Genomic DNA, 13,022 nt, shown 5'->3' with positions numbered 1-13,022 from the left:
CCAGTGTTTGCGGATGACATAAATTAATGAAAATAAAAACGGAGGAATACATTAACAGGCTTCAGGAAGACTAACAGGTTACAGGAATGATTTGGCATTGCTAATGGAATTCATCCCCGGCAAACCAATTTTGTGAGCGTCTCACTCAAAGAGAATAACATCCGCAGCGTATGCAGAGCTGGCAAATATTATAAACATTTTCTAGAATTTTAATGTGGTGTCATTGCAAAAAAATAATATGTACTGAGTCAAAAAAAGAGAATCAGTGTACAATAACAAAGCATAACCATACTCTCAGAGGGGAATTTTAGGCCTAGCGTCCCGGTTTACCTGGAGTTTACCTAGAGAGAGTTCCGGGGGTCAACGCCCCCGCGGCCCGGTCTGTGACCAGGCCTCCTGGTGGATCAGAGCCTGATCAACCAGGCTGTTGCTGCTGGCTGCACGCAAACCAACGTACGAGCCACAGCCCGGCTGATCAGGAGCTGACTTTAGGTGCTTGTCCAGTGCCAGCTTGAAGACTGCCAGGGGTCTGTTGGTAATCCCCCTTATGTGTGCTGGGAGGCAGTTGAACAGTCTCGGGCCCCTGACACTTATTGTATGGTCTCTTAACGTGCTAGTGACACCCCTGCTTTTCATTGGGGGAATGTTGCATCGTCTGCCAAGTCTTTTGCTTTCGTAGTGAGTGATTTTTTTGTCAGAGGAAAGACAATCTCCCTGATAATAGGGTGTATACATAGTGTTGTAGTGTGTACCACAGTGTACCCTGGTATATGGATAATAAATGATAGGGTGAAATTTAAAACTGAAGTGTTAGGCCCAAAGAGGCAGGTTCATGTTGTAAACAGTTGCCAGCAGTCGTCAGAACCTCCCACACAGGTCTGCTAGTGTACCTGACCTATAATTAATGATACCAGGGAGTAAAACATTCCTGTTGAAATACGAAGAGGTTCAAAATCTCGAGGAAATACGGAAAGTGCACAGTTTTGTAGAAATATGATAAACAGTGTATAGTTGTTAGTATTTATTGTGATGGAGTGACGTATACAGTGTGCGGTAAACCTGTAGTTAGCAGCAGTCGCAATATACACAACGAAAATCATTATTCCTCCAGTAATCTTCATATACTGAAGCCAATGGCGCCCAAACACGCAAGTTATACTTTCTGTGTCAAACTGAACACATATTACTCTGTTTAATTTCTTTCCAGTGGTCCTTTTCATGAGCTAGTCCAAAATCACCCAGTGAGCCTAATCCAGATCTGCCCGGATTCATCCAACGACTGGATTCAAACAGATTCGTTGATAACATGGTATACTCTGACTGGTTTCACTAACTGACGGGGGTCTAAGTGCCCTTATCAAACACTCAAACAGTAACTACAACAAATAGTTACAATACAGATAGACAGATCTACCGTTAAGGTGATCATTAGAAAAAAGATATAGAGTGATCCACTAACTGGATTTGTCCGAATTCGCTGGATTCGGGTGAATTCAAACGGTTTTGTTGGAAATAAAGCTAGATCAGAAGAACTGTTACAAAAAAATTAAATACTTCAGGGAATTATAGACTAACTAACTAGTAGAGTTCTCAAGTATTGTAAGATGACCACCACCATGAAGATCTGTGTAGTCTGCAGAAAGGGTAAGGGACGAAAACAGGCCTGGATTGCTTGCCATCTCTGTGGTCAGTGATCCCATGGTATATGCAGGGACTTTAAACCAGTGACCACACTTGCCATAAACTCAGAGAGATATATTTGGGTCTGCCCAAACGAGATACACCTGTATGAGGAAATGACATCTATATTAAAAGATAAGAACACCAATAAAACATCTTTCTTGAAAGATATGTCAGCATGGTATGACATCTGGGAAAAAAAGATGGGTGGTAGGGACGGGGCTGTCTTGGACAGTGCTCGTGAGAGTGCTAGTGTTGTCCTGGAGGAAAGTGCTCCAGAGGGTCCTAGTGATGTCTTAGAAGATAGTCTTGTGAGGGTATTTGTGTTGTTTTGGAGGACACTGAAGACAACGTTCTTCAGTCCACAGAGGTTCAAAATAGAGATACTACTGGAGATGGATCAAAATGGGATGATGCCTCAGGGAATAGTGCCGACACACTACCAGCAAAACCTGGTGGACGCACTGATGTCCATACAAGGGTGAAAGATGGGGAGGAAACAGGTAAAATAAATGCACCAGCAGCGAACGTAGGTACAATAAATCTTAGCAAACAGAATCACAATCTATGTAAATACTATGCCTTGGGTATCTGCAGGCACAGTATATCTGGTGAAACAACTGGGACATGCACTTTTGACCATCCCAGAAAATGCAGCACCCACATGAAAACAGGAGAGTGCAACATCCCTTCTTGTAACTTATTTTACCTAGAAATGTGTCACTCATCAATCCATGAAAGAAAATGCTACAATCCATACTGCCAGGCACATCATCTAAAGGGGACTAGAAGACACAGACCAGCCAGACTATGGGAAACAAAAGAGAGGAGCCACAACCTCTCCAGGGACAGAGGTTTATTAGGGCCAGGAGGGAAAAAAGACTGGCAAGAAATGACAGTAATCCTACACCACTTGAAAACACTTCTGGAGCAGAGGCACGTACATTAGCCTCTACTCCAGAACAACAGATATTATAGCCAGCAAATAAAACCCCCCTAAATTCTACCAATACAACATTTGTCTTTGCAAACATACAGGGTCTAAAACCGTCAAAAAACAACAAATTCCTTACATCAAGGGACTGCTCATGGAGTCAAATGCAATGTTTGCAGCATTCACAGCGACCCACATAAAGGATCATTATGACAACGAAATATGGATCTCACGTTATAACATATTCCGATGAGACAGACTAAACACGCAACAAGGGGGGGTTGGCCTTCATGCCACAGAGTTGCTCATTTGCACAGAACTACTAACCAGCTCAAATGATGTAGTTTTAGCGGTAAAGAATGAAAACCAAAACATTGTCATTGTGGTAGTATACAAGCCTCCAGATGCAACTTCCCAGCAATTCCAGGAGCAGCTTGAGAAAATCGACTACTATCTGGAAAATCTCCCAACTCCTGCCCCAAACATCTTACTACTAGATTTCAACCTGAGACACCTAAAATGGAAGAGTATAGCAAACAATGTTTTAGAAGAGATCACGCCAGGAGGCAGCTCAGCTGAAAATTCACACACGCACGAACTATTAAATCTCTGCACCTAATTCACCTTAAGTCAGCAAATAGTAGAACCTACAAGACTAGAAAATACACAGGACCTCATCTTCACTAACAACGACGATCTGATACATAATATAACTGTATCAAAGACAATACACTCAGATCACAACATAATAGAGGTACAGACATGTATGCACAGGGCTCTGAACCTGCAAAATGTGAGCAGTCATGAAGGTCTCTTCACGAAATTCAATTTCAACAACAAAAAACATACAATGGGATCAAGTAAACCATGTCCTAAATGAAACAAGCTGGGAAGATATCCTAAACAACACGGATCCGTAAAGTAAAAGGACACAAGTGCAACTAATGTGACATTTTATTGTGGCAACGTTTCGCTCTCCAGGAGCTTTATCAAGCCATTACAAACAATACATGGACACAGAGGGTATATAAAGGCTCAGAGTGAGGTGCAATATTAGTGAGGTACCATATCGAAGTTCACTAGTGGTAGTAGTAGTAGTAGTAGTGACAAAAATAATACAGTATGGTAGAGCAATTAATTCGTACATGAGTAAAAGGATATAAAAGCTATTACTTGGGTAGCATAAAAATAGGTTGGACTACTACTACTACTACTACTACTACTACTACTACTACCACTAGTGAACATCGATATGGTACCTCACTAATATTGCACCTCACTCTGAGCCTTTATATACACTCTGTGTCCATGTATTGTTTGTAATGGCTTGATAAAGTTCCTGGAGAGCGAAACGTTGCCACAATAAAATGTCACATTAGTTGCACTTGTGTCCTTTTACTTTACATATTGTCGGTAATTCTACCAACTTTATTACAACACGGATCCGATCATTTGCCATGAAAAAATGAATTCTGTGGTTCTTGAGATCTGCTCAAGACACATTCCATTAAGAAAAAGAAAGGGAAGATATAAACTAGAAAGAGAGAGACGTTCCCTATACAGACGAAGGAGAAGAGTCGCAGAGCTGCTGAGTGGGGCCAATATGTCTGAAATACGAAGGGAGGCACTAGTCAATGAAATTGCAAATATCGAACTTAAGCCAAAGGAATCTTATAGGAGACAAGAATCACAGGAAGAACTAAAAGCCATAAAGGAAATTGAAAAAAAAACCTCTTCTCTTATGCCAAATCTAAGGAAAAACAACATCCAGTATTAGGCCCCTGCTTAGGCATGATGGGACATACACAGATGAGAGCCAAGAAATGAGTGAGATACTAAAGCCCCAATACGACTCAGTGTTCAGCTAACCGCTGCCCAGACTAAGGGTCGACAATCCAAATGAATTCTTTATGAACGACACCCAAAATTTGGTCATCCCAAAAATCTCGGATATTATTATAACTCCACAAGATTTTGAAGAGGCAATAAATGATATGCCCATGCACTCTGTCCCAGGCCCAGACTCGTGAAACTCCGTGTTCATCAAGAATTGCAAGAAGCCCCTATTGCGTGTCTTCTGCATTCTATGGAAAGGGAGCATGGATATAGCGGTCATCCCACACACACTAAAAACAACAGACATAGGCCCACTCCACAAAGGTGACAGTAAATTAATTGCAAAGAATTACAGACCGATAGCATTAACATCCCATATCATAAAAATCTTTGAGAGGGTTCTAAGAAGCAAGATCGATAACCACCTAGATACCTGGAGTTTACCTGGAGAGAGTTCCGGGGGTCAACGCTCCCGCGGCCTGGTCTGTGACCAGGCCTCCTGGTGGATCAGAGCCTGATCAACCAGGCTGTTACTGTTGGCTGCACGCAAACCAACGTACGAGCCACAGCTCGGCTGGTCAGAAACCGACTTTAGGTGCTTGTCCAGTGCCAGCTTGAAGACTGCCAGGGGTCTGTTGGCAATCCCCCTTATGTATGCTGGGAGGCAGTTGAACAGTCTCGGGCCCCTGACACTTATTGTATGGTCTCTTAACGTGCTAGTGACACCCCTGCTTTTCATTGGGGGGATGTTGCATCGTCTGCAAAGTCTTTTGCTTTCGTAGTGAGTGATTTTCGTGTGCAAGTTCGGTACTAGTCCCTCTAGAATTTTCCAGGTGTATATAATCATGTATCTCTCCCGCCTGCGTTCCAGGGAATACAGGTCCAGGAACCTCAAGCGCTCCCAGTAATTGAGGTGTTTTATCTCCGTTATGCGCGCCGTGAAGGTTCTCTGTACATTTTCTAGGTCAGCAATTTCACCTGCCTTGAAAGGTGCTGTTAGTGTGCAGCAATATTCCAGCTTAGATAGAACAAGTGACCTGAAGAGTGTCATCATGGGCTTGGCATCCCTCGTTTTGAAGGTTCTCATTATCCATCCAGTCATTTTTCTAGCAGATGCGATTGATACAATGTTATGGTCCTTGAAGGTGAGATCCTCCGACATGATCACTCCCAGGTCTTTGACGTTGGTGTTTCGCTCTATTTTGTGGCCAGAATTTGTTTTGTACTCTGATGAAGATTTAATTTCCTCGTGTTTGCCATATCTGAGTAATTGAAATTTCTCATCGTTAAACTTCACATTGTTTTCTGCAGCCCACTAAAAGATTTGGTTGATGTCCGCCTGGAGCCTTGCAGTGTCTGCAATGGAAGACACTGTCATACAGATTCGGGTGTCATCTGCAAAGGAAGACACGGTGCTGTGGCTGACATTCTTGTCTACGTCAGATATGAGGATGAGGAACAAGATGGGAGCAAGTACTGTGCCTTGTGGAACAGAGCTTTTCACCGTAGCTGCCTCGGACTTTACTCTGTTGACGACTACTCTCTGTGTTCTGTTAGTGAGGAAATTATAGATCCATCGACCGATTTTTCCTGTTATTCCTTTAGCACGCATTTTGTGCGCTATTACGCCATGGTCACACTTGTCGAAGGCTTTTGCAAAGTCTGTATATATTACATCTGCATTCTTTTTGTCTTCTAGTGCATCTAGGACCTTGTCGTAGTGATCCAATAGTTGAGACAGACAGGAGCGACCTGTTCTAAACCCATCAGTTTACACAACCCAGGGCAACATAGGTTTAGAGCAGGTCGCTCCTGCCTGTCCCAGCTACTGGACCACTATGACAAGGTCCTGGATGCTGTAGAGGATAAACAAAATACAAATGTAGTGTACACAGACTTTGCAAAAGTTTTCAGCAAGTGTGACCATGGTGTAATAACACACAAAATGCGTGATAAAGGAATAACGGGAAAAGTTGGTAGATGGATCTACAACTTCCTGACAAATAGAACACAAAGAGTAATAGTAAACAGAGTAAAGTCCCAGGCAGCCACGGTAAAAAGCTCTGTTCCACAAGGCACAGTACTTGCTCCCATTCTATTCCTCATCCTCATTTCTGACAAAGAGATGTAAGTCATAGCTTGGTGTCTTCCTTTGTCGGTGACACCCGGATTACCATGGCAGAGACCTGCATCGAAGACACCGCGAGACTCCAAGCGGACATCAACCAAATCTTCGAATGGGCCACTCAAAACAATATGAAGTTCAACGAGGAGAAATTTCAACTACTCAGATATGAGAAACTTGAAGAAATTAAAAATGTGTCACGGTATACAACAAATTCTAACCATACAATAGAGCAGAAAAGTAATGTGAAGGACCTGGGAGTGACAATGTCAGAGGATCTCGCCTTCAAAGACCACAACAATGTATCTATCTCATCTGCTAGGAAAATGATAGGATGGATAATGAGAACCTTCAAAACTGGGGACACTAAACCCATGATGATTCTCTTCAAAGCGCTTGTGGTCTCTAGGCTGGAATACTGCTGTACACTAACTGCCCCCTTCAAGGCTGGCGACATTGTAGTCCTGAAGAGTGTACAAAGAACTTTCACGGCACACATAAGTACGGTAAGGCACCTGAACTGCTGGGAATGGTTGAAGGTCCTTGTTCTGTATTCCCTCGAATGCAGGCGAGAGAGATACATGATAATATACTCTTGGAAGGTCCTGGAGGGATTGGTACTAAACCTGCACACGAAAATCACTCCCTATGAAAGCAAAAGACTCGGCAGGAGATGCAACATTCCCCCGATGAAAAGCAGGGGCGCTACGGGTACACTGAGGGAAAATACAATAAGTGTCCGGGGCCCAAGACTTTTTAATTGCCTCCCAGCATACATAAGGGGGATTACCAATAGTGTTCAAGAAGGCACTGGACAGGCACCTAAAGTCAGTACCTGACCAACCGGGCTGTGGTTCGTATGTCAGCCTTCATGCGGCCAGCGGTAACAGCCTGGTTGATCAGACCCTGATCCACCATGAGGCCTGGTCTGAGACGGCCCCGAAACCTTCTCCAGGTAAACTCTAGGTAAACACTGCATGTGTAGGATCAGTGTTCGAGTGCTCAGTTTCACTCGAGAAGTTCAGAGGTTTGCTACAAGACTTTTGTCATAAGTAAGTAAGTAAGTAAGTAAGTTTATTCAGGTATACACAAATACAATTACATAGATTATCATACATAGCAGCATATGTGTAGAGAACCTAGGATAACCCAAAAAAGTCAGACAGAGTGACTTATTTCCATTGGGGTCCTTTTACCTTATTATTATAATATAAAGGTTATAATATTTTCTTATTATTCTATAATGAAGATAACATCTTATTATCATACTAAAAAGACTATCTACTACACGAGAGTCATTAAGACTATCTACTACACGAGGGTCATTAAGACTATCTACAATACGAGGGTCATTACTAGGAATAAGGTAAAATTTACACGTATGTTAGATAAAAAATAGAAAATCATTCCCCTCCCTTTCTGTAGCTACATTCATCAGACACCTTTTGGCACTCTTGAACTGGTTCATGCTATGACTGGCTTTGACATGTGCGGGCAGTCTGTTCCATTCCTTTATTGCTGTACAATAAAAGGTGTTTGAAGCCTGGCCAATGACTGTGGGTACTACAAAGTTGTGCTCTCTCCCCCTAGTACTATGATTGCTTTGGTTCCCAACCTTGACAAAATTGACAGCAAGATATTCTGGACACTGTTTGTGAGCAATTTTATAAACATGATTTAGCTTCAGTTGTTTTACTCTGTCTTCATAACTATAAAGACATGAAGAGAGTTAGATTTTACATCACTAGAAGACCAGAGACCCGGAGGAAACATGGTGTTAAGATACACACAGATAATATGGGTATCACAACTTGATATGGAAGAAAATGGAATGAGGGGATATAAGAAGAAACTAGAAGTCAATGTATGAGAAAGGTGAGCAATTGAAATTAAGTAGGAATGGAATGGTAGCCAGCTCACTCTATTAGTTATAAAACAGTATAAAGGGGCCCCTGGATCCAGTAAGATGCACCAGTTAACCAGAGTGCAGGTGCGGGGCGCAAGAACTGAGCACTCAATCTCCCAAAGATACAATTAGTTGCAGTAACGTAATGTAACCCACGTTAGCCTGCCCAACACTATCGTTGGTTAATCTACATTCATTAGATATTACTTAATATTAACAAGTGATGGTTTTCGTTTAGTGACGTTCAGGCTGACTGTCGACATGCTAGTGTAACAACGAATTTAGTGCCTGCAAGTATGTATTCGTAGATGTTGAAACGCTATTACAACAATAAATCTGGAGTGCATCTGTATGCATACTGATCTATATAACGTAATCCACATTCTCCCCCTCCCTCCTTGTTTTTCTTATGTATATTTGTTCCCAATATGTAACTCGCTCTAACCACTTGTTACCCATCATTGAGTATACAGCGCCGATGTAGAACTCCCACAAAGACACTAAGTGAAGCACGAGAGAACGCGAGGAAGATCATCTTGACCGGTAGCTGAGCAGATAATAATAAGGCAGTAGTGACCTAGGAGGAGGAGAGAGACTGACCTGTGAAGAGCGGGAGGCACCTGAAGATCGTGATGACACCGAGTGAGGAGAACTGAGCCAAGGTCTGCTCCAGGAAACACAAAGGGACGCCCAATACGATCATCAATACAGCGTATGCAGTGAAGAATCCAGCTGCAGGTGTTCACAACATATGCAAATCATCACAAAGTCAACTTATTAGCTACAAACTAAGATACCGTAATACAAAATTAGCATTACAGTCATGAATATAAAACTTCGTTCTTAATATGAGGAAGGAGCTTGGTATTTCTAGTATCAGTGATAGGATTGTTGAGATTAACACTGTACTCGGTATTAGAATATTAAGAAATGAACCAGACACTGTCACAATGAATCTTACTAAGTGTCTCGAAGTAAATACACACAGATCTAAATGGATTGTGAAAACGTGGAATTGCATTAAGTTTTATAACCTGCGTGAACTGTATCACTGTAGGCAACAAGAGCATTTCACCCCTCCATGGAAGATGTGTTCATTTAATATCACATACCTGCAAGTCCCTCCCAAGAAGCTCATTGCTAGTAATCCCTTCCTTAAATCACTTGTTAAAGCAACTGCTCAAGAAGAAATTTCTCGCCTAGCTGGTAGTAATAAGTTATCACAAGTTATATACACTGATTGATCTAAACAGGAGTCTTCTGGCAGGGCTGCATCTGCTCTTGTTGCCACCTCCCTAGTTAAGAACGATAATAAATTTGTTGCGTTAAGCATAAGAATTAACAACTGGGCGTCTACACTGTAAACTGAATTGTTTGCAATCCTAATGGCGCTGAGCTTGACTATCATCATTACTGATTCTATGTCATCACTGAAGGCTCTTAACTCATATAATGACTCCAACAACATGCTCATTAGAGAAGCCAGGTATAGATACTAAAAAATCCGGGACAAAGGAATTACTGTACAGTTGCTATGGATCCCATCACACATTGGATTACTCCTTCATGATAAAGTTGATATGTTAGCCAAGAAAAGTACCCAGAAGGAGAATGTAGAATATAACTTTGGTATATCTGTGTCTAGCATTAGGAATAATATTAGGAGAGAAGTAAATAATGAAAATGATTGTTATAGGAATGCAGTTAGAAGCCTGAGTTGATCTATAACCCACTATGATAACATGAACGTAGATAAGTATGTTTATGGAGCAACTTGCAATGTGAACAGACTGACTGATGTTGTAGTGGCCAGGCTTAGGCTTGGTTACAAGTACTTCTGGCAGTTTGGGAGACACACAGATGATGATCAAACTAAATGTAAATTATGTGATCAGACATATGGTCACCGTCTTGAACACTATGTGCTTAATTGTCCACTTATTGATCTGATAAGCAACGCCCAGTATTGGGCCCCTACTTAAACAAGATGGGTCCTACACAGATGACAGCAAGGAAATGAGTGAGCTACTCAAGTCCCAATATGACTCAGTTTTTAGCAAGCCGCTAACCAGACTGAGAGTCGAAGATCAAAATGAATTTTTTATGAGAGAGCCACAAAATTTGATTAACACAAGCCTATCCGATGTTATCCTGACGCCAAATGACTTCGAACAGGCGATAAATGACATGCCCATGCACTCTGCCCCAGGGCCAGACTCATGGAACTCTGTGTTCACCAAGAACTGCAAGAAGCCCCTATCACGAGCCTTTTCCATCCTATGGAGAGGGAGCATGGACACGGGGGTCGTCCCTCAGTTACTAAAAACAACAGACATAGCCCCACTCCACAAAGGGGGCAGTAAAGCAACAGCAAAGAACTACAGACCAATAGCACTAACATCCCATATCATAAAAATCTTTGAAAGGGTCCTAAGAAGCAAGATCACCACCCATCTAGAAACCCATCAGTTACACAACCCAGGGCAACATGGGTTTAGAACAGGTCGCTCCTGTCTGTCTCAACTACTGGATCACTACGACAAGGTCCTAAATGCACTAGAAGACAAAAAGAATGCAGATGTAATATATACAGACTTTGCAAAAGCCTTCGACAAGTGTGACCATGGCGTAATAGCGCACAAAATGCGCGCTAAAGGAATAACAGGAAAAGTCGGTCGATGGATCTATAATTTCCTCACTAACAGAACACAGAGAGTAGTCGTCAACAGAGTAAAGTCCGAGGCAGCTACGGTGAAAAGCTCTGTTCCACAAGGCACAGTACTAGCTCCCATCTTGTTCCTCATCCTCATATCCGACATAGACAAGGATGTCAGCCACAGCACCGTGTCTTCCTTTGCAGATGACACCCGAATCTGCATGACAGTGTCTTCCATTGCAGACACTGCAAGGCTCCAGGCGGACATCAACCAAATCTTTCAGTGGACTACAGAGCTAGACAATATGAAGTTAATGAAAATAAGATACCAGATATACTAAACAAATTACCTAAATTTGCTTCAGAGTACAAAACAAATTCTGGCCACGAAATAGAGCGAAACACCAACGTCAAAGACCTGGGAGTGATTATGTCGGAGGATCTCACCTTCAAGGACCATAACATTGTATCAATCGCATCTGCTAGAAAAATGACAGGATGGATAATGAGAACCTTCAAAACTAGGGAGGCCAAGCCCATGATGACACTCTTCAGGTCACTTGTTCTATCTAGGCTGGAATATTGCTGCACTCTAACAGCACCTTTCAAGGCAGGTGAAATTGCCGACCTAGAAAATGTACAGAGAACTTTCACGGCGCGCATAACGGAGATAAAACACCTCAATTACTGGGAGCGCTTGAGGTTTCTAAACCTGTATTCCCTGGAACGCAGGAGGGAGAGATACATGATTATATACACCTGGAAAATCCTAGAGGGACTAGTACCGAACTTGCACACGAAAATCACTCACTACGAAAGCAAAAGACTTGGCAGACGATGCACCATCCCCCCAATGAAAAGCAGGGGTGTCACTAGCACGTTAAGAGACCATACAATAAGTAACAGATAAGTGAACTGTAGATATGTAGATATAAATCCATATATACTCCTGTTAACCCTTTGGGGCCTAGTTCCTAGGCCTTTTGTGCATCCATATGCAATGCGCTACCGTCCACAGGATGGATATGGGGCGCACAATAAACTAGCCACTTCGGTGGCAAACTCTAAATCTTTGTTTGTTGAATTTTAATGATAGTCCACCTCAGGTCTGCTCAGTTCGCATCCTAGTGTAAGAGTTTGAAATTATAGTTCTAATCACAGTTCTAATAAGAGTTCGAATTCCACAGATACATGAAAAAAAAATTTTTAAATTGTCAACTTACATCCTTCGTCACTGCTCCATTTATAAGCGAGGGCGGGGAGTCTGACGAGAGCAGGAGAGGCCAGTGCTAGGCAGAGGTGCTGCAGCAGGTTGGTGGCACCGAAGGCAAACACTGGTTCATCCTCCTCTATCTGGTTCCTGGCTGAGACTGTCACAGACTCTATGTCGTCTTCAACACGGACGTTCCCCACGGCTGGGCTGTGGTGAGCCTGCAACATAACACATCTAGGCTTCAACAGACATAATTATGTAACACATCTAGGCTTCAACAGACATAATTATGTAACACATCTAGGCTTCAACAGACATAATTATGTAACACATCTAGGCTTCAACAGACATAATTATGTAACACATCTAGGCTTCAACAGACATAATTATGTAACACATCTAGGCTTCAACAGACATAATTATGTAACACATCTAGGCTTCAACAGACATAATTATGTAACACATCTAGGCTTCAACAGACATAATTATGTAACACATCTAGGCTTCAACAGACATAATTATGTAACACATCTAGGCTTCAACAGACATAATTATGTAACACATCTAGGCTTCAACAGACATAATTATGTAACACATCTAGGCAGCTAGTCTGCGGCTGCAGCCACAGCAAGCAGCAACAAGGCTGCTCCTATATCTTGCCGTCCCCTGGGC

The 13,022-nt window shown here is 42.3% G+C and overlaps 1 protein-coding gene across 1 annotated transcript in view; it reads right to left on the bottom strand.

Moving 5' to 3' along the window:
* The window catches only part of LOC128685386 (sodium-dependent noradrenaline transporter), a 136,072-nt gene that overhangs the window by 76,976 nt on the left and 46,074 nt on the right, over positions 1–13,022 (bottom strand). The window contains exons 4-5 of the mRNA XM_053771901.2: positions 12,361–12,568; positions 9,082–9,213 (exon numbers count right to left, since the gene is read on the bottom strand). Of these exons, the coding sequence (XP_053627876.2) occupies positions 9,082–9,213; positions 12,361–12,568 (340 nt within the window). The remainder of the gene's footprint in view (positions 1–9,081; positions 9,214–12,360; positions 12,569–13,022) is intronic.

This window comes from Cherax quadricarinatus, chromosome 8 (assembly GCF_038502225.1).
Source record: "Cherax quadricarinatus isolate ZL_2023a chromosome 8, ASM3850222v1, whole genome shotgun sequence".
Classification (NCBI taxonomy): Eukaryota; Metazoa; Arthropoda; class Malacostraca; order Decapoda; family Parastacidae; genus Cherax; species Cherax quadricarinatus.
Note: the sequence above shows the minus strand (reverse complement) of the source record. Positions and strands in the feature narration are given on the sequence as shown.